The 22499-nt window shown below is 40.6% G+C and overlaps 1 protein-coding gene across 4 annotated transcripts in view; it reads right to left on the bottom strand.

Moving 5' to 3' along the window:
• CUL1 (cullin 1) overlaps nt 1–22499 on the bottom strand; it is a 103784-nt gene that overhangs the window by 50299 nt on the left and 30986 nt on the right. For all 4 annotated transcript variants that reach the window (XM_037990896.2, XM_037990894.2, XM_007983344.3 and 1 more), the window contains exon 2: nt 21372–21672. In XM_037990896.2, the coding sequence (XP_037846824.1) occupies nt 21372–21511 (140 nt within the window). In that variant the 5' untranslated portion in view covers nt 21512–21672. The remainder of the gene's footprint in view (nt 1–21371; nt 21673–22499) is intronic.

Raw genomic sequence — 22499 nt, 5'->3', positions numbered from 1 at the left:
ACTGGCTTGACTTAGCACAGTTCTTTTAAGGGCCTTAGGATTTTCAGAATGGTAAGTGAACACTCCTTTCAACAAAGTCACCGGCTACATTCACCCCTAAGAGAGTCAGCCTGTCCTCTGAAGCTTTGACACAAGCATTAACTTCTGTCTAGCTATGAAAGTACTAGGTGGCGTTGAATACTATGCAGCCATAAAAAAGGATGAGTTCAGGTCCTTCACAGGGACATGGATGAAGCTGGAAACCATCATTCTGAGCAAACTATCACAAGGAGAGAAAACCAAACACTGCATGTTCTCACTCATAGGTGGGAATTGAACAATGAGGACACTTGGACACAGGGCGGGGAACATCACACACCAGGGCCTGTCATGGGGTGGGGGGGCTGGGGGAGGGATAGCATTAGGAGAAATATCTAATGTAAATGGCGAGTTAATGGGTGCAGCAAACCAACATGGCACATGTATACCTATGTAACAAACCTGCACATTGTGCACATGTACCCTAGAACCTAAATTAAAACAACAACAACAACAAAAAAAGTCCTAGGTGGCATCTCCTTCCAATAGAAGGATGTGCAGTGGGAGTCGGGGCACCAGCAGGGCAGAAGGCCTTGGGGGTGCAGGCTGCGTGGGGACTGTGAGACTTACAGAGGGAACTGCTGCTGAATGTGTGACCCTCCTGGGGGCAAGAGGCCTCCAGAGTGTGCAGGATGTGAGAGGCTCTAGTTTCTGTGTCAAGAGGCCCAAGGAAAGCTTATCACCAGGCTGAGGCTACACAAAATTTTAAGACTCAAAATTTTAAGAATTGGCAGCATTTTGGGAGGCCGAGGCAGGCGGATCATGAGGCCAGGAGATCGAGACCATCCTGGCTAACATTGTGAAACCCCGTCTCTACTAAAAATACCAAAAAAAAAAAAAAAAAAAATTAGCCAGGCGTAGTGGCGGGTGCCTGTAGTCCCAGCTACTCGGGAGGCTGAGGCAGGAGAATGGCATGAACCTGGGAGACGGAGCTTGCAGTGAGGTGAGATTGCGTCACTGCACTCCAGCCTGGGCGACAGAGCGACACTCTGTCTCAAAATTAAATAAATAAATAAATAAATAAATAAATAAATAAATAATCTGTTACTTACTCAGCCACCTTCATCAGTGATCCTAGATTTCTGGCTAATTTGCTGTCCTCCATCGGCACTCGCTGCTTCACCTTGCACTACTGTTATAAAAGATGGCTTCTTTTCTTTAATCGCATGAACCAACCTCTGCTAGCTTCTAGCTTTCCTTCTGTAGCTTCCTCACTTCTCTCAGCCTTCACAGAATTGCAAAGAGTTAGGGCCTTGCTCTGAATTAGGCACTGGCTTAAGGGAACGCTGTGGCTGGTTTGATCTTCCATCCAGACCACTCCAACTTTCTCCTTATCAGCAATACGGCTGTTTCGCTTTCTTATCATTTGTGCTTTCACTGGAGCGGCGCTTTTAATTTCCTCCAAGAACTTTTCCTTTGCATGCACAATTTTGCTAACTGTTTAGCACAAGAGACCTAGCTTCTGGCCTGTCTCAGCTTTCAACATGCATTCCTCATTTAGCTTAATTGTTGCTAGCTTTTGATCTAAAGTAAGAGACATGCAACTCTTCCTTTTACTTGAACACTCCGAAGCCATTGTGGGGGTTATCAATTGGCCTCTATTCAATGTTGTTGTGTCTCAGGGAGTAGGGAGGCCAGAGAGAGAGGGGGAAACGGCCAGTCGGTGGAGCAGACACATGCATTTATGGATTAAGTTTGCTGTTTTAGATAGGTGCAGGGTGTGGCACTTCAAAGCCATTCTTTTTATCATTAATTTTGCCAGACACTTGTCTGTTAGTTTTTTTAAGAACTATTTTGGGTTTTAATAATTTTCATTACTGTATCTTTATTTCATTTCTATACCTTTTTACTTTCCTTTTTTTTTGAGATGGAGTCTTGCTCCATTGCCCAGGCTGCAGTGTGGTGGCGCAATCTCGGCTAATTGCAATATCTGTCTCCCGGGTTCAAGTGATTCTCCTGCCTTAGCCTCCTGAGTAATGGGGATTACAGGCATACACCACCACACTCGGCTAATTTTCATGTTTTCCATAGAGACGGGGCTTCTCTACATTGGTCAGGCTGGTCTCGAACTCCTGACCTCAGGTGATCTGCCCACCTGTGGCTCCCACAGTGTTGGGATTACAGGCATGAGCCACCACGCCTGGCCTACTTCTTTCCTTACATATGCTTTTTCTCTACAAATCCTTGTTTTGGTTAACCTTATAATTTTTTTAAAATAAGCATTTAAAATACTTATATAAAATGTTCATACTACATGGAAAGTATATGAAAAACTTATACTAGAGTTTCTTCTACATGCCACTTGGCTGCATCACATAAATCTTATGTGTATATATTTTCCTTGTCATTCAGTTATATTTTCTCTTTTCCACTGTTCTAAGAGTTAAACAGTTTAGATTTCCAAAATGTATTTTTTACCTTAAAAAAATTAATTTTATTTTAAAATTAAATTGCAGAAACATGAGAATGTTATCTTTTTGCTAGTTTCTTTAAAATGTGATGAGACTTGCTGCCAAGTATATAATTTCTGCTGGGCCAGAACAGCGTAGGCCATTATTTCACATGTGCCTAAAAAGAATGCCCACTTCTGTTGGATACAGGGACCCATTAGAGCTGGTCACTTCTATATTGTTTCTGATTTGTCTGTTTATTAATTACCAAGAAATTTTTAGTGAAATCTCCCAATAGTTTTATCAATTTATAATTCTCTAAAATATCTGTCATTTTTTGAGGCAGTGTTAACTAATATACATATTTGAAATTACATTCCTGGTAACCTGTATCTCTTGTCATTAGGAAGTAACCATGTCTATTCCTAACAATACTCCCTTAGAAACTTATGGTATCTGATATTATTATACCTATCTTTCAGTTAGAATTTTCCTTAAATGTCTTTGCTCTAGCCCTTTATTTTCAACCTTTGTTTCTGTGTTTTGGTGTGTCTACTGTAAACCACTGCAGCATAACTGACTTTTTTAAAAAACTGAGTCTAATATTATCTGATAGATGAGTTTGGTTTTAGGTAAACTGTTTTATACTGTTATTTGGATTAATTTCTACCATCCTATTTTGTATTATCTATTTTAACTCTTCTTCTACGTTTCTGGTTTTCCTTCCTTTCCCCTTCTACTGGAATGGTAGTTTACTTGTTCCCTTATAGCTCTTGTTTTATTTTGGAGTTACACATTCTCAAAATGGTTAATTACCTTAAAATATGACATGCCCACTTTGCCTTACAATAATTCTGAAAGATTCTATTACCTCTTCAAATATTTCTGGTCCCCTATTTTCTCCTAGCTCTTCTATTACGAGTATGTGAGATATTTTCATGTTACCTTCTATACCTCGGTTGAAAGTCTTCAATGATCTTCTATCACTTTATCTTTGTTCAAATTTTCTAATTTTTCCTGATCTGCCATCTAGTTAAGTGATTCTCTTTCAGTTGTGTCAGATTTACTGTTTAATTTTAATGGCTTCATTTTACGTTTACAGAATTTCTCTTTTAAAAACCTGTCTTGTTTTCCATAGTGTTTTGTTCCTTTATTCTAAAGACAGACTTTCCCCCACTCTCCTTACATCCAGAGCGCAGCTTAAATCCTTTACTAGTTGCTTTCCTGGGAGAGTACATCGATTATTATTTTTTTCAGTTCACCTATACACTAAAGGGTATTTAGGCTTCTGTCTTCCAGGTTTCCATGGAAACGTCAGCTCCCAGCCCCTCCCAGCCAGGCATAAGGCTTTGTTTCCTTTTCTGTGTGACCCTACGTGCCAGCCTACCTTGCTCAAATCCTTATGCTGCCACACAGAGGCTCACAATGGTTAGTGCCTTCATTTTGAGCTCTCTTCTCTTCTTCAGATGCCTGGGCATTCCCTCTGACTTCTGTGCAGAGCATGGCACTTTGCTGTATTTCACACAGCACCCAGTTTTGGGTACTTGGTGCCAGGATGTTTTAGGTTATTTAGTTCAGCGTGACTTCTGTTCCTTGGCAATCTATTGCTTTCCAGCTACTAAATTAACAAAGGTTTTTAAAAAAACAAACCCGACGACAGCTAAAGTGCAGGAAAATGGGAGCTTCCATGTGCTTGAGGTAAGAGTGTACACAATTACACCGTTTCTGAAGGAAAATCTGGAAATATTCAAAAGCCTTCAATAAGTGCATTCCTTTTGATACAGCAATTGTATTCATAAGCATTTATCACAGGCAAATCATCACGGAAGTGTACAAATACTTAGCTAGCAAACTATCACAGCATTGCTCCTAATAGCAAAAAACTTGTAACGAGGTATTTGTCAAATAAAGGGAATTAGTCAAACCCACTGCCAGATCCATCTGAAGACAGATAGAGTATGTAGTTTTTAACAATGTCGTGGAATAGATGGTGGTGAAAAAGACTGCAATATATTTATCAAATTTCAGCTAAGACATCAATCGTAACATGCATCATTAAGTATCACTAAGTAAAGAAAATGCTGCCAATTAGAATGCACTTTCATCACATGGAATTTTTACTTTTACTTACTAAAGAATCACCTGTTTTAGACTTAAACAGATTTATCCTAATATCCTTGCAAGTGGATAAAGAAAAGCTAAATAGATCGGCTAGGATATTGCCAAAATGTTTTTACACAGAATCCATTCTGAATCATTATGACTCTTACTAAGGGTGTCTGTGCTTTTCCAAATAACGTAGTCCTCTGAGCCACTAAGTGTGTTAGCACTTCTTAGTAGTAGTCCAAGACTAATTCCAGATTTTCTACTGATCTGCGCCCATCCACTTTCTAAGCCTGATCCTGAGCTTTCTTGACATCCAAAGGTTTGTTGTTTCAGGGCAGATTCTTGCAGGGGTCCTTAAATGATTTGCTGACGGAAACAACAAGGCTGCACTCAAGTGTGCACTGATGCAGTGATGATGACTAGGTCATCACTGATACCTGGCCAACTACTGTACTATGTGCACTGACTTTGCGATGCACTTGAATCAATGAATCAATGTAGCAGTTGCTTCTAGAGAGCAGGGCTACGGGTTTTAAGCTTGTGCCCACAGAATCCTTTCATTCTCACCAAGTGTTCTTTGTGGAGGAAAGCTCACTGCCCAGAACACTGCCCCTCCGCACCATTACTTCCTCCTCCAAGCCCACCCCTCAGAGACCTCACACACACACACAGGCAAGGGGCCTCACAAAACAGATTGAAAGGCACAATTTAAACAAAACCAACACCTCTTAAAAGCTGTTTTAAAGTTTCTACTCAGTTTAACACCACATTCATTTTCAAATTAGCCACTCCTCACCATTATCTAGTCAGGAATGGAAAGCATTAGATAATAGTGGTTAGGAGACTTCCTGCTTATGACAATTTAGGTTCAACTTATATCTAAATTGAAGAGATAAAACAAGCAAAATAGCTAAAGAACAAGCCAGAGCGTTATGATCCAACCCTCCCCACCCATAGTGGGAACCATCTTTTACTGTTTGTAGACTTAGCTCTTCATTTTTAGCTGGATATGTACATGTCTTTAAATCATATGCTTGTTTTGTTCTTTGACCAATCAACGTTTGCGTAAATTATGGATTTCCTGCAAATAGAGAACACATCTCCTTTCTACCCCCAACCTCCACTCCATCTTCATCCTAATAGCCACTGTAGAGCCTTTGGATCTTTCAATTACTTAAACCATGATTCCAATTTTAGTACCAAAGTACCTAACCACATTTCAGGCAAATAACGATAAACTCTGGAAAATATATTAAAACAATGGTCTTGAAGGCACCGGAGATCCACCAAAAGGAGGTGTATACTGAAAGGTGGCCTAGTGTCGGAAGAAGGGAACGGCATAGTCCAACATTGTTGATGTAAAAGAAACAGGAAAATGAGATCCACTCTCAAGACAAAAGACAATCAACAGACACCAGCTGGAGTAGGAGACAAAGACTCTAAAGCAACTATCATAGTTATAGTCAAAGATACAGAAAAATATGTTCATAATCAATGAAAATTGCAGCACAAAAACAGAAACCATGAAAAAGAACAAAATAAAAATTCTAGAACTGCAGTACCAGGAAATCTAGAATAAATTACTCATTGGATGGTCTTGATAACAAAATAAAGACAAGAGTCATGGGTTTGAAGACAGACCAACAAAAATGATCAACTCTTGAGAGGAAAAAAAAAAAAAAAGACTAAAACTGCTAGAAAACTAAAGGGGGAAAAATCTTGAAAGCAGACAGCGAAAAATAATGTAACACACAAAAAGAATTCAAATGACCAGTAACTTCTCATCAAAAACTACAAAGGTCAGGAGACAGGGCAATAACATCTTTAAGTGGTGAAAGAAAAAAAAAATGCTGAAAGAAAAAAAGAAATCAATGTAATTTGATAGCCAGTGAAAATATCCTTCAAAGATGAAGGCAAAATAATGCTATTTTCAGGTAAAATAAAACTAAGGGAATTCATAGTACAGACCTGTATTTTGGGTGGAAGCAAATTGACACTACAATAGACTCCTGCATCTTTAGGAAGGAATGAAGAGCAGTAGAAATAGTAAATATCTGGGTAAATATACTTTTCTTAATTCTTTAAAATACAAAGGATGGTTTAAAACAAAAATTTATAATATCGTCTTGTGGCTTTAAAAACATATGTAGAAGTAATATAAAGGAGAGGGATGGGCTAGTAAATGAAACTATACAACTACAATTCCTCTACATTTTGTATGATGTAATACAATCTTAACTCTAAGTAGAATGTTAAGAAAGAAAAATGTGTATTATATCCCTAGAGCAATCTCTTTATTCCTTCTTCCTTCTCTCTTATACACACACACACACACACACACACACACACACACACACACACACACACACTCTCTCTCTCTCTCTCTCTCTCTGCAGAGGTATAGCTAAACAACCAACAAATATATTAAAAAGGAACTATAAAAAAATTTCAAATAATCCTAAAGAAGGGTGAAAGCAAGAACAAAGAAAATTTTTAAGGGGAGAAAAAAACTAACAAAATGGTAGGCCTAAAATTAATCTATTAATAATTACAACAAATGTTAACGGGCTAAAACTACAATTAAAAGACAGAGACGGTCAGAAGGGGCAAAGCAGCAAGACCGTGCTATACGTTGACATGAGGGACACAATTTAAATATAAAAATACATGTAGGTTGAAAGCAAATGGATGGAAAAAGATTATCATGCAAACATTAAGCATAGGAAGAGGCTAAAGCAGCTATAACTATCAAGACAACAAATTACTACCAGCGATAAAAAGGGACACAATTCATAATAAACGTACTTAAAAGACATATTCGCAAATGTATTTTTGTCTAACAACAGAGTTGCAAAATACGTGAAAAAAAATTTGTTTTTTGAGATGGAGTTTTACTCTGTCACCTAGGCTGGAGTGCAGTGGTGCCATCTCGGGTCACTGCAACCTCCGCCTCCTGGGTTCAAGCAATTCTCCTGCCTCAGCCTCCAGAATAACTACAGCCACCCGCCACCATGACCAGCTAATTTTTGAATTTTTAGTAGAGCCAGGGTTTCATCATGTTGGCCAGGCTGGTCTTGAACTCCTGGCCTCAGGTGATCTGCCCGCCTTGGCCTTCCAAAGTGATGGGATTACAGGCGTGAGCCACCACACCCAGCCTAAAATATATGAAAATTTGACAGAATTAAAGGGTAAAGGAGACAATTTCACAATCACAGGATAAGATTCAACATTCCTGTCAGCAACCAGACCACAGGAAAAATATCAATCATGACTTGGATGATCTGTTAAGACTATCAATCACCTTAAGTCATAACTTAACGAGCAGGTGTAACATTCTACACCCAGTGGTATACTGGTAAATTGGCTCTCTGAGCGGGGAGAAAAAGAGAAAAGAAAAAACAAAAAGCCCTGATTCGTGGCCTTTGTAGATGTCTATTGTGTAAGGTTCCCCCCATGGCAGATGCAAACTACCAACAGGACAATATCACATACACAGGGAGCTGGGGAGAGATGGGCACAATCATCTCCTGCAAGCTGATCTGATCCAGCTCTAGCACATCACTGTCTACAGCCAACAGCTGCAGAACCCATATTCTTTAAGAGCACATGGTATGTTCACCAAGGTAGGATTTTTCTGGGCCATTAAACACGTTTCAATACATTTAAAAGGACTAAAATTATACAGCGTGTTCTCTGATCAAAATGGAATTATAATTAGGAAGTAGTAACAATAAGCTACCCGGGAAAATCCAGTACTTCTAAACAATATCTTTCTATATAATTCAAAGGTCAAAGAGTTTTGAACTAAATGATAATGAAGACATCAAAATTTGTGGAATGAGGCTAAAAATCCTTACAAGGAAATCTATACTTTCAAACACTTATATCAAAAAAGGTAGAAAGGGTTGGGCATGATGGCTGATGCCTGTAATCCCAGCACTTTGGGAGGCCGAGGCAGGTGGATCATTTGAGGTCAAGAATTTGAGACTAGCCTGGCCAACATGGTCAAACACCCAGTCTCTACTACAAAAATTAGCTGGGCGTGGTGGTGCATGTCTGTAATCCCAGCTACTCAGGAGGCTGAGGCAGGAGAATCACTTGAACCCGGGAGGCAGAGACTGCAGTGAGCCAAGAACGTGCCACTGCACCCCAGTCTGGGTGACAGACTCCATCTCAAAAAACAAACAAACAAACAAAAAACAGAAAAGGTAGAAAGATTTAAGAATTATTACAATGGCAATACTCCCTGACCTGGTTTGGCTGTGTCCCCACCCAAATAGCACCTTGAACTGTAATAATCCCCACGTGTCAAGGGCAAGGCAGAGATAACTGAATCATGAAAGCAGTTTCCCTGATAGTGTTCTCGTGGTAGTCAGTAAGTCTCACAGACTCTGACAGTTTTTATAAATGGGAGTTTCCCTGCATAAGAGCTCTTGCCTACCGCCATGTAAGACGTGCCTTTGCTTCTCCTTTGCCTTCTGCCATGATTGTGAAGCCTCCCCAGTCATGTGGAACTGTGAGTCCATTAAACCTCTTTCCTTTACAAACTACCCAGTCTCGGGTATGTCTTTATTAGCATCATGAGAACAGACAAATACACTGCCCAAATTGATCCACAGATTCAACGTAATCTCTATCAGAATCCCAGTTGGTTTCACTGTAGGAAGTAACAAGCTGATTCCAAAATTCATATGGAACTTCAAGAGACTCAGAAGAGCCAAAATAATCTTCAAAAAGAACAATGTTGGAGGACTCAAACATCACAATTTCAAAACTTACTACAAAATGACAGTAATAAACCCATGAGTCTGCGGACACCTGATTTTCAATAAGGGTGCACATTGAAACCACAATGAGATACTAATTCATTCCCTCTAGGATGACTAGAATCAAAAAGTCAGAAAATAATAAGTGTTGAGCTGGATGTGGTGGCTCATGCCTGCGATCCTAGAACTTTGGGAGGCCACGGTAGGAGAATCACTTGAGGCCAGGAGATTGAGATCAGCCTGGCCAACAATGATGAAACCCTGTCTCTATTACAAACACCAAAATTGCTGGGCATGGTGGTGCGCATCTGTGGTTCCAGCTACTTGGGAGGCTGAGGCAGGAGAATCGCTTGAACCTAAGAGGCAGAGGTTGCAGTGAGCTGAGATCTCGCCATGCACTCCAGCCTGAATGATAGCAAGACTCTGTCTCAAAATAAATAAATAAATAAATAAGTACAACACACAACAAGTGTTGGCCAGAATATGGAGAAACTGGAACCCTCATAACACTGCTGGTGGGAAAGTAAAATAATGCAGCCACTTTGGAAAATAATTTGGCAGTTCTGCAAATGGTTAAACACAGAGTTACCATCTGACCCAGAAATTACACTTGTAGGCATCTAAGAAAAATGAAAATATATGTCTACATAGAAACCTGTACACAAATATTTACAGCAGCACTATTCGTAATAGTAAGAGGTGGAAATAACCCAACTGTCCATCACCTGACGAATGAATAAACAAAATGTGGTATATCCACAGAATGGAATCTTATTTTATCATAAAAATGAAGTACTGACATATGCTACAACATGGATGAGTTTGAAAACATTATACTAAGTGGAAGAAAGCCAGTCACAAAAACCCCATGAATTAGTCTGCTTAGGCTGCCATAACAAAATACCACAGACTAGATGGCTTAAACAACAGGAATTTATTTTCTCACAGTTCTGGAGACTAGAGGTCCAAGCTCAAGGTACTGTCAGGGTTGGTTTCTGGTGAGGGCTCTCTTCCAGGGTTGCAGACGGTCGCCTTCTCACTGTGTCCTCACATGGCCTTTCCTCTGTGTATGTGGAGAGAGAGCTCTCTGGTGTCTCTTCCTCTTCTCATAAGGACACCAATCCTATCAGGGTACGGCCCCACCCTCATGATCTTATTTAACCTTAATTATTCCCCCAAAGAACCTTACCTCCAAATACCATCCAAATACACTGGGGGTTAGAGTTTCAAGATATGAATGGAGGAAGGGCACAATTAAGTCCATAACACCACATATCATATAGTTATATTTATACAAAATATTCAGAATAGGCGAATTTATAGAGGCAGAAAGTACATTAGCAGAAGGTTGGGGTAAGAAGGAAGCGACAACTAAAGGGCACAGCGTTTCTTTTTGAGATGATGAAAATCTTCTAAAATTGAATGTGACAGATGAACATTATCTGTGAATATACCAGAAACTAATGAAATGTACACTTTAAATGAGTGCATTGTATGCTATGTGAATTATATCTCAACAAAGCCATTAAGGCCAGGCACAGTGGCTCAGACCTGTAATTCCAGCACTTTGGGAGGCCAAGGTAGGTGGATTACTGGAGGTCAGGAGTTCAAGACCAGCCTGGCCAACATGGTGAAACCCCATCTCTACTAAAAATACAAAAAAATTTGCTGGGTGTGGTGGCATGCACCTGTAATCCCAGCTACTCAGGAGGCTGAGGCAGGAGAATCGCTTGAACCCGTGAGGTGGAGGTTGCAGTGAGCCAAGATCACGCCACTGCACTCCAGCCTGGGCAAACAGCAAAACTCTGTCTCAAAAAAAAAAAAAAAAAAGGCCATTAAAAAAATTCAATACCATTCAAATCAATCAACTTTTGGGGTAGAAATTGACAAGAAGTTGCCAGCCCATTGAGGAAAAGTCTTTTTCAACAAATGACACTGGAATAACTGGATATCCACACAGGGGAAATTTAACCTCAAGCCTTACTGCACACTATACAAAAGTTAACTCCAGGTGGATCACAGGTCTAACAGTAAATGCCCAAACCATAAAGTCTTATGAGGAAAACACAAAATATCTTTGAGATTGAGGCAAAGGTTTCTTATGTCACAGAGGCAATAACTGCAAAAAAAATAAAAAATAAAACCAATAAATTAGGTTTCCCCAAAATACACATTTGCTCACCCAAAGACACCATTAAGAAAATGATTAGCAAGCCTCAGACTTGAAGAAAATATTAGCAAAATATATCTGACAAAACACTGGTACCCTTGACGTATAAATAACTAAAACTAACAAAAAGCAAAATATCCCAAAAATGGAAAAAACAGGAGGCAAAAGACTTGGACACTTTACAAAAGATGACACATGAATGGTCAATGAGCATATAAAAAGGTGCTCAATGGACACGAAGTTTACATGGCAGCCCGAGAGGTGCCCCCAGTCTAGGGCACCTTCGCCTAAAGAACAGGATCAACTGTGCTTTGAATCCAGTCTGAGTCAGCAGAGGCAGGAGTGAAAGCAGATCTTATATAGCTCTGATGACACACAGTCTTAGCTTCATCGTATTTTTATCTCAGCTTTAAATCAACTGAACTATATGGAGGAATGTTATCAGAAATGGAACGAGCAGGCTCTTCATGTGATCAGAAGCTGCCTGAGGGAGACCTGTCCAGGGCACCAGCCCCTCCTCAGACGCCACTGGTATGAGACCTAAGGAAAAAGACCTCTTGGGATAATTCAAGTATATTATCTGGAAGGGGCGAATTCCCCATGTTCAAGGAGGGACTGTAAAACGGATGTATTCCTGAATTATCAGGTGTACCATTTTCCTGAAGAATGAGCCCTGAAGGGCGCCTGCGTGAAAGGACAGGGCCAGAGCCTCCCGGCTGCTCTCTATGGTGTGGGCTCCTGCTGCTCCCCCAACCCGCCGCCCCAACAATGCCACACTCACCACCTGTTGCCCCAACATGCACACAAATTAAGTGTTCATAAATCATTTACAAGAGTAGAAAAACAAACTATGACTAATCTTTAGGAGAAAAATGCTCAACTCTGAAGTTACTCTTAAAGGAAAAAAATTAAAACGGAGTATGAGGAAAAGTTAAATATAGGAATTAAGATGAAATAAGAAAAAGCAAAAACATCAGAGATAAAAAATTAAAAGTCTACAAGGCAATAAAAGTTTCATCCAGCAAACAACAGATTAGGTATTTTATACTAAGGCAGCCATAGACTCTAACAAACCCATACGTTTGACTTTTCAAACTCTGAGGTTCTTTGCTGAAGGTCCTCTGAGAGCTTCTTTGGCCAGAAAGCAAGTGAGAACGTAAGCAGGTATCTGGGGCCTCCTCCGCAGGCAGGTGGGGAAATGGTGTAACGTGGTACAGGGGTTTATGTCCAAGAGCCAAGCCTGGTTCAGCCTCCACATAGGTCCTACAACTCTTCTGTCGTCCGTGAAACGTTGTCTGCCAAGGTATGCTTCTGTACTGATGGGCAGCGGCAAGTCGCTGGGAAAGGGTCCTATTAGATGCAAAGCTTCACATCTCACCTTTCAGCAAGCAGACACCCTCTGGGCACCTGCCCAGTGCCAGGCACCATGTGGGTGACTTAGGCTTCACCAACAGACTGCCTTCCCGGAGTTCAGCATCTACTACTAATGTAATATAAAGTGAGCAGCAAGGTGACGGAGCCAGTGTTCTCAAATGTCTCTGCTACCCACAGCACCATGCCTTATTTCTGAAGTCAACACATCTGGGGAATCAATTCTTGACTTTTAGTTATTGCCAAACTCCAACCATTCTCCTTAGCTAAAAGAAAAGCGAATTCAATCAAAGAAGCAAAACTAAACAGAAGAGAACCATTTCCTACTACCACTTGTTTCCCAAATGCGACTTAAGAAGTGGAAATTTAAACAAGTAACTTCTATTAAAATCACATGGAAAGACTCTGCACTAAAAGTTTTATTAAAAATACAGTACTTCCTAGGCCGGGTGCGGTGGCTCACCCCTGTAATCCCAGCACTTTGGGAGGCCGAGGCGGATAGATCGTTTGAGGTCAGCAGCTCAAGACCAGCCTGGCTAGCATGAAACCCAGTCTCTACTACAAATACAAAAATTAGCCAGGCAAGGTGGTGCGCACCTGAGGCTGAGGTATGAGAACAGCTTGAACCCAGGAAGCGGAGGTTGCAGTCAGCCAAGATCACACCACTGCACTCCAGCCTGGGCAACAGAGTGAGACACCCTCTGAAAAATAAATAAATAAATACACACACACACACACACACACACACACACACACACACACACACACACACACACATAGTACTTCCTATCTTCACACATTAACGAGTTAACCTGTACCAAATGGCAAAACAGCAGGCTCACATACTATTTTGTATAATCCATCTGTAGTCATAAAAGAATAAAGTCCTGTCCAGTCTGTGGGTAGGTGCATTTCTGAAAAGAAATATCCCATACGAAGCAAATAAATGCACATCTAATAGCATACTTCAAAAGCAAAAACTAATTGCAATTGATTATAATGAACTAAAAACTGTGTTACATAATGTTCAAAGTACTCTGAGTATATATACCATGAATCAAACTTTGAAAAATAGCTGAAGAACATGCCACATTTATACTAACCCTGCCCTCAACCAAAAAAAAATATCACTTGTGACAAGTATGCAATCTCATAATTTCTACAGGGTCTTACTTTAAGACAGATACATAATTTCTCAATTCTAAGAGTAATTTTAATAGTACTAGGTCAGTAGTAAAAGGTAGTGAGAATTTTGCAAGCTAGGACTTAACATTTGCAAAAGGCAAACTAATAAACTGTACTTTAAAATGCATGCTCTATACTGAAAATCTAGAAGGCAAAGAAGAGCAATTGTTAAAAACTCACCTATAAGCCCACCATCTTATAAGGGACAGTTCCTTTCCATATGGTCTACATAAAGGTTTTCAAAAGCAGGAGTGTGTGCTGATGGTTCACAACTCACATACCACTTCACATCCTGCTTTCCCACAGCAACATATTACGAACATTACTCCATGTCAATAGTCTTCATTGCATTTTTAAATGCAGTTTATAGTTACATCAAATCCTTAATACTGAAGATTGAGGTTGTTTTCCATTGTTTCCTATTATTAAAATACGCTGAAGGGCCTTGCACATGCAATTCTGAATACAACTATTTCCTTAGGATAAAGGTTAAAAAAATAAACAAATTGCTGGGTCACAGTATATTTTTATGTCTCTAGAAATATATTTCCAGGCCAGGCTTGTGTGGTTCATGCTTGTAACCCCCCAACTTTGGGAGGCCAAGGTGGGAGGATTGCTTGAAGCCAGGAGTTCAAGACCAGCCTGGGCAATATAGCAAGACTCCATGTCTGCAAAAAATAAAAACTTAGGTGTGGGTGTGCGCCTGCAGTCCCAGCTACTCAGGAGGTTGAGACGGGGTGGGTGGTGGAATCACTTGAGTCCAGGAGTTGCAGGCTGCACTGAGCTATGATTGTGCCATTGTACTCCAGTCTAGGTGAAAGGGCAAGATGCTATCTCAAAACAAAAAAATGTATTTCTAAATTTCCCTCCAGAAAGATCATAGCAAACTAACATTTCTGCCTGCACTGTACAGCTTGGTCTCCTTGCCAACACTGGCTGTAATAGTCATTTCTTAACAATGTTTTTCAACATGATAGGTAAAAATAGGGTCTCACTCTGCTGCTCAGGCTGGAGTGCAGTGGTGTGATCATGACTCACTGCAGCCTCGACCTCCCAGGAGCAAGTGATTCTCCTGTCTCAGCATCCTAAGTAGTTGGGACTACAGGTATGCACCACCACACCTGGCTATTTGCTTTTTTTTTAGAGACAAGGTTTTGCTATGTTGCCCAGACTGGTCTCAAACTCCTGAGCTCAAGTGATCCACCTGCATTGGCCTCCCAAATTCTGGGAATTAAAGGTGTGAGCATGGCTGGCCTAATTCTTCATTTCTTTAACAGTTATAAGGTTGAACATTTTTCCATATGCTTACTATCTGCATTTTTTCTTTCTGTGAACCAGTATGTCCTTTTACAGACTTATGCTAAAACTATGGATAAACATGTATCTATACACACACAAGAGAAGGAAAGATTACATCTAAAAAATATGAAAACTTTCTATGTTTAGGTTCATTTGATGTAAGCCATGTTCATTAGGTGAGCAGAATCAGATTAATGTAAGACTCCTAAATGAAGAGTGCAAGATGAAAAGTGTCTAAACACATTTGTTGGGCTGGATGGTTATTCTAAAACAGACATGGATCATCATTAATCTACTTTGAAGACAATTTGTTACTCCTTCTGTTTGATCTGCTGTTCTTTGAAATTTTGGTTTTCTATAAAGGAGAGAATTTTGCAGTGAGCAGGTGAAGTAAGACGGCTGCCATCTGAGCCCTCCTCTGCAGCTGCAGCTCCTATGGAAGGGAAGGCGATGGTCAGAGTGTGGACCTGAAAAGAGTGATGGCGGCAGCCAAGACGGTACTGCTCAACTGGCAGGTGCAGAGCTGCAGCAGGGACCAGTGTGTCCTGGCACAGTGTCCCTGCAAAGCACAGCCGCAGGCTCCAAGGGCTCAGGAGATTGACTCGGGTGAAAAAGTGCCCCAACCCCCAGCAATCACGAATCTTATCATAAAACATCAAAATAGACGATTAAATGTGAATTCTGAAAGTGCTTATGTTATGACTTACTGAGAGCAACCAAGATCAATCTCATTCTCATTCTCAAATATGAATGAATGATTCTCAAATCAACCAATTTCATTCTTAAATATGAAAGAGATTCTTATGGTGCTAGTGGGGGAAAAGAAGACTGGAAAAAGTAGGCTAAGGAACAGAACAAACTGATTCAGGCCACAGCACTGTACAGGAAGACAAATAGAAACTTCAAAGTTTATGAGAATTTATTCAGGTAGAGAGAGAAAAAAAGAAAGACATCAACACGAAAGTTTAAACTGATGCCAAGAGAAGGTAAAATTATGAATCTGAGGTACGTGACCTGGAAACAAGACACAGGTAGGTCTGGGGCCCAGAACAATGAACAGAAACCTCCAACACATGACCTGACACCTGCACAAGCCAGGCCGGACCCTCATACTTCACCGCATCCCCTTAAATGCCTCTAGCCAGGACCCATGTTTGTCTTCCAACCTAAGCACAACACCTGAAATATAGTGGAGTCAATAAATTGAATAAGAAATGCCAATACCCATCTCAAATTCGAAAGGAAGGAAACCTGGTATTTACCCACCTGCATAGAATTTTATTCTGTGTATTTTATTGTAAAAGAAAAACAGGCCGGGTGCGGTGGCTCATACCTGTAATCTCAGCATTTTGGGAGGCCCAGGTGGGCGGATAGCTTGAGTCCAGGAGTTCGAGACCAGCCTGGGCAACATGGTGAGACAAAAAATTTTGTAGAGACGGGAAACCCTGTCTCTACAAAAAATACAAAAATTAGACAGATGTAGTGGTGTGCGCCTGTGGTCCCAGTTACTTGGAGGCTGAGGCGGGGTGATCACCTGACCCCAGCTTGAGGCTGTAATGAGCCATGAACTCATGAATGCACTCCAGCCTGGGTTGACAGAGTGAGACTCTGTCTCTGACACACACACACACACACACACACACACACACACACACAGTTGCTGCATGGTAACTATACACACGTAGGACATCACAGAAAACTAGAAGTGAATAGTTGGAAGCGCTTCACAGATAGACTCACAGTGGAGAGTGATGGCTCAAGGTTAAAACTTTAGGAGAAAAACCAAGTCTTTGAGAAACGGCTAAAAACCAAGTTAACTAAAGTAGATCTTTCTGTCTGCAGATGCTCTGGTCATTTTCTTTTCTGTCTTTTCTTATTTTTTTTATTTTTTTATTTTTTGGCTTTTCCAAAATTCCCTTCTTTCACCATTTTGAGTTGAAAAGTCAAGATAAATATTTATGCTGTAGAATAACCCACCTCCCTGCTACAGCAACCACAAATGTCACAGGTTCCTAAAGACTCCAAGAATATTTGTTTTACAGCAAGAAGCAGTTGCTTTTTCTAAAAAAACACTCAATTTTCTTCTCCAGGATACACAACGGGTAAAAATCTAGCTGTTAACTACCAACCAGTTAGGGGAAGGAAAAGAATCCCTCCTTTTTCTCTCAACCAGTTTTCCTTTCTAACCCACTTCCTTTGCCAACTGCTGATGAGGCATGTCGAATTTTGCAGAGTGATACTAGAACAGATGAGAGGCACTGCCAGCTCCTTCTTCCCCACTCCAAAGCACCTCCTGCCCTGAAATGCAACCTTTCACAACTGCATGTGTTACATGTCACAGTGAACAAGCCTTTAGGAGATTATTTTAAAATGACCAAATATACACCAGTAAGAGAAAACTTCTGAAAAACTGCTCTGTTATGCAACCTGGGGCTGGAATAATGGCAACATATACGCAATTCCAAAAAGTACTATGTGTAAATGGCTTAAAGTGAAGATGGCTCTACAAAAACATGACAGACAACTCAAAATTCTTTCAGTTCTCACAGTGATGCTGAAAAGATACGTGAAGAGTTAGGGGTAAAATCATATTTTACGATTTTCAGTAATTAATAAATGTAAGTATACACTCTATTGTTTCACTTCTATCCTAATATATTGAAGAGTTCATCAAAATACTTCACAACTTCTCAAAGAAAATATAGAAATGTAATACTCTGAGAAATGGGATCCATTCAAATATAGTAGCTGATGGCTACACAGAGGGTCTAAAGGCGATTCTAGATTCAGACTGCTGAGAATCTTAAGACTCGCCTCACCACCACTACCAGCTGCTATACAACTAGGTTCCTGAAGCTTATCCACAGAGGAAGGTGACTGCCACCAGCCCGCAGTGAGATAAGGCTTAATGAGGTGTGGATGGTTCGAAGCACAAAGCCTGACACACAGGACTCAAACTGTAGCCATTATTTCATAAAAATGTCCAGAGAATTAAAGAAAGATATTTTAGACTTGGTTTAGATTCTCCAATTTTTTGTAAATATATAGAGCTATTACTTTCTCAGACAAAACTGGAAAAAAAAAAACTACCCAATTTGAGTGGCAGTCCTGAAAAAAATTAAAGTTGCAGGTACCAGAACAACTACAAATTATACAAATTTAATAATTTATAGAATACAAGAATTCGGTAACTTCTGCTAGCATACAAAGTCTCACTGTCTTATGAGCAAAAATAACCCATCAGAAAAAGAACCAACCTGATTTAGTAAGAAAGAACACATTAAGAAATTCCCGGCTGGGCGCAGAGGCTCAAGCCTGTAATCTCAGCACTTTGGGAGGCCGAGATGGGCGGATCACGAGGTCAGAAGATCGAAACCATCCTGGCTAACACAGTGAAACCCCACCTCTACTAAAAAATACAAAAAAAAAAAAAACTAGCCGGGCGAGGTGGAGGGCGCCTGTAGTCCCAGCTACTCGGGAGGCTGAGGCAGGAGAATGGCAGGAACCCAAGAGGCGGAGCTTGCAGTGAGCTGAGATCGAGCCACTGCACTCCAGCCTGGGCAACAGAGCGAGACCCCGTCTCAAAAAAAAAAAAAAAAAAAAAAAGAGAAATTCCCAAGGCTGGGCGTGGTGGCTCATGCCTGTAATCCCAGCACTCTGGAAGGCCGAGGCAGGCGGAATGCTTGAGCACAGAAGTTCGAGACGAGCCTGGGTAACTTGGTGAGACAGTCTCTAGGGGGGAAAAAAAAAAATTTGCCGGGCATGGTGGTGTGTGCCTGTGGCCCCAAACACTTGAAGGCTGAGACGGGAGGATCGTTTGAGCCTGGGAGGCAGAGGGTGCAGTGAGCTGAGATCGTGCCACTGTACTTATAAGCCTGGGTGACAGAGCGAGACTCTGCCTCAAAAAAAAAAAAAAAAAAAAAGCATGACATAAGGCATATTAATTATATCTCAATAAGGTGGATTTTAAAAAGAAATTCTCCAGAGACAGATCAGCAGTGACACCTCCTTGGGCTCTGGAGCAGTGCTCTCCTGCTTTCTGTACATCAGAAATCCCACCCGTGTTTTGCCTCACCGGTGGAACCCCCACCCTTCAGCTTTCTTACAAGAATTAAGAAAATGCCATACCTAGCAAGCCAGATCGCTGCTGGGTGGCATAATAGCCTCTCAGTTGGCAAAGACTCTGTCTTCTTTAAAAGCACCCTACCCATCACAACACCCTAAAATCCCACTCCTGAGTATACACCCTGGAGACCAGAAGTCACAGAGCCACTCAAAAACTCTCACACAATGTTTACAGTGGTATTAGTAACAGTCAAAAGGTGGAAAAAACCCAAATGTCCATCACTGATCAAAGGGCAAACAAAATGTAGACTAGCTATACAATTGAGTCATAAAAAGGAACGACGTACACAGTGATACGTGCTACAAGGATGAAGCCTCCAAGCATGCTAGGTCAAAGAAGTCACATAGGCAGCCCACAGATCGTATGATTCCATTTATGCAAAATGTACAGAATGGGCAAATTCATAGAGACAAAGTAAATGATGGTTGCCAGCGCCTGGGGGGACGAGGGCATGAGGAGTGACTGCTATGGTACAAGGTATCGTTTTGGGGTGATTAAAATGTTCTAAAGTTAGATAGTGGTGATAGGTGCAAACCTATGTAAATATACTAAAAACCACTGCACTGTATACTTTTTAAAAGGTTGAATTTTATGGTACGTAATTACATCTCAATAAAGCTATTATTTTAAAAGTATTCTATATGTAAGTGTATATACATATATAAATATGCAAACACACAACACATTTTATGCTAATTCTGAGAGTGACATAGTTTTATATCTACTTAATTGTTTTTTAGGATTTTGAAGTATTAACATAGGTAAGAACATACTGGAATATCACAAAAACTAGTTTGATAGTAACTGATATATTCTAAAAATTTAAACCTGAAAGCTGTTGAGTCAGCAACTTTAAAGTCCTAGAAACAGTGGCAATCTGCTCTCTCCTGAGTAAGCTTAACTCTAATTTCAATGTCATATTGTACAGAATCAAGAAAACCTCCAAATTAGCTGGTGCACTTCCAACCACATGAATAGCGGCAGCTGCATCTCCTCCACCCTCATCACCTTTGTAGCACACAGCACAGTCCCCCATGCACATCATGGACCAAAAACAAAAGGAATAAAATTCTTTTTAGCTATTGTACTTTAAAAAATAGGGCCATAGCCTGGGCAACATAGCAAGACTCTGTCTCTATAAACGATAAAAAAAATTGGCCAGGTGCGGTGGCACGTGTCTGTGGTCCCAGCTACTCGGGAGGCTGAGATGGGAGGACTGGCTGAGCCCAGGCAGTTGAGGTTGCAGTGAGCTGTGATCACACCACTGCACTCCAGCCTCGGTGACAGAGCGAGACCTTGTCTCAAACACACACAAAAATAGGGCCATAACAGGAAAACTTGTGCTCGATGTTCTATCCCTATAGATCAGGTCAACGAAATTTTTCCTGTAAAAGGGCAGGTAGTAAATATTTTAGGCTTCATGGACAAAACTGTTCCTGACACAACTACTTAACTCTGTTCTCATAACACAAAGCCGTCATAGACAACATATAAACAAATGGACAGTAAAACGAACGATCTGCTGAGAACCTCAGGACCTTGCTTTGGACCAGAGTTGCCCAACGGAACCTTCTACAATGACAGAAATGTTTTATTTACTCAACACACAGCTAGTATGCCTAAGGAACTGAACCTTTAAAATATTTCAAATGTAAACAGCCACGTGTGCCCAGTGGTGACTGTACTGCCCAGCACTGCATTTGACTAAAAATGAACCAGTTCTACTCCGTTCAAAAACTTAAGGCTAAAAATGAACCCTGCGATTATTTTACATGATGAACTGGGAGGAGAAAACAACATGAAATTCTAATAATTCATAAGTCTTACTAGTAAATAATCAAAACTCTAAGCAAATCAACCTGCGCTAGGCAGGAGGATACGTGTAGAGCTCCATATATCTGGACTTGGCCATGCTCTGCCGCGTGTACACCTGCTGGATGCCGGCTCTGAGGTCGTCCCAGATCTGGTCCAGGCCAATCTGCTTCAGGCCGTGGGGGTTCTGGCTCCGGGTTGACGACATTGTGAGGGATGTTCTAAAGTCGTCCAGTGCAGCAATCCTTATTCAAAGTACAGCTAGTTCTCCATTAGATGAAAATATACAGTACCATTCCAAATTTATTCACAGCAGCTCAGAAAGGATGTCCTTTAAATGTAGAGAATGAAATCTCATTGCAGGCAAACCTGAGGAAGAAATAAAGAGAATGAGTGGATTGTCTCTGGGGTACTGTAACAGGGTAGGACACACTGACAGAAACACTCAGTCTGCAGGCGTTAGCAGGGCCCAGTCTAACCCAGAGACCATTTCTCTATGTGGAAACACATTCATGTTAATTATATGGTCTGTGTACAAAAATATGCTTATTTAGTTCAAAATCATTACGATATTAGCACTCAAGAGAAAAGCTGGATAAAAATTTGCACAAGCACAACTAACTCTGTTGCCTTTCTCTGCCTTCTAAAGTTATCAAAAAAATATATCATTTGACCTAGATGACAATTAGAAAGACAAACTCAAAGAAAAAAGGGCAAAGGATATGCTTAGGAAATTCCCAGGAACACAAACAGCTAATAAATAGGAAAAATCATTCAATCTCACGGGTTACCTAGGACTTTTAGTAACTTTTCTCTTCGAATTCAGCGAGAATGCAAATGTTGGTGAGGCTGAAAATGAAAGGAAATAAGCACTCCCTTTTTAAGGAGGGAATCTGGCAAGAATTATCAAGATTTAAAATGTACTCCGAATTCAGAGAGACCTGAGTTTGAAGCTCAGTGCCACACCTACTAGGTAGGTGCATGCAGTACTGGATGAATTTCTTAACCTCTCTAAGCTTTAATTTCCTAGTCTGCAAAATGGAGGCCAATTACTTTCCTCAAATGGATGTTGTAGAGTTTAAATAAGATAATATGTAGGAAAACACTTAACACAGAGTAAATGCTTAACACATGGTAGTGGCTACTATTTCTAAGTACACAAAGCTAATGCCAAATACAATATATAATGCTTCAGC

This window comes from Chlorocebus sabaeus, chromosome 21 (assembly GCF_047675955.1).
Source record: "Chlorocebus sabaeus isolate Y175 chromosome 21, mChlSab1.0.hap1, whole genome shotgun sequence".
In the NCBI taxonomy this organism is placed as follows: Eukaryota; Metazoa; Chordata; class Mammalia; order Primates; family Cercopithecidae; genus Chlorocebus; species Chlorocebus sabaeus.
This window is presented reverse-complemented; position numbering and strand designations above follow the sequence as displayed.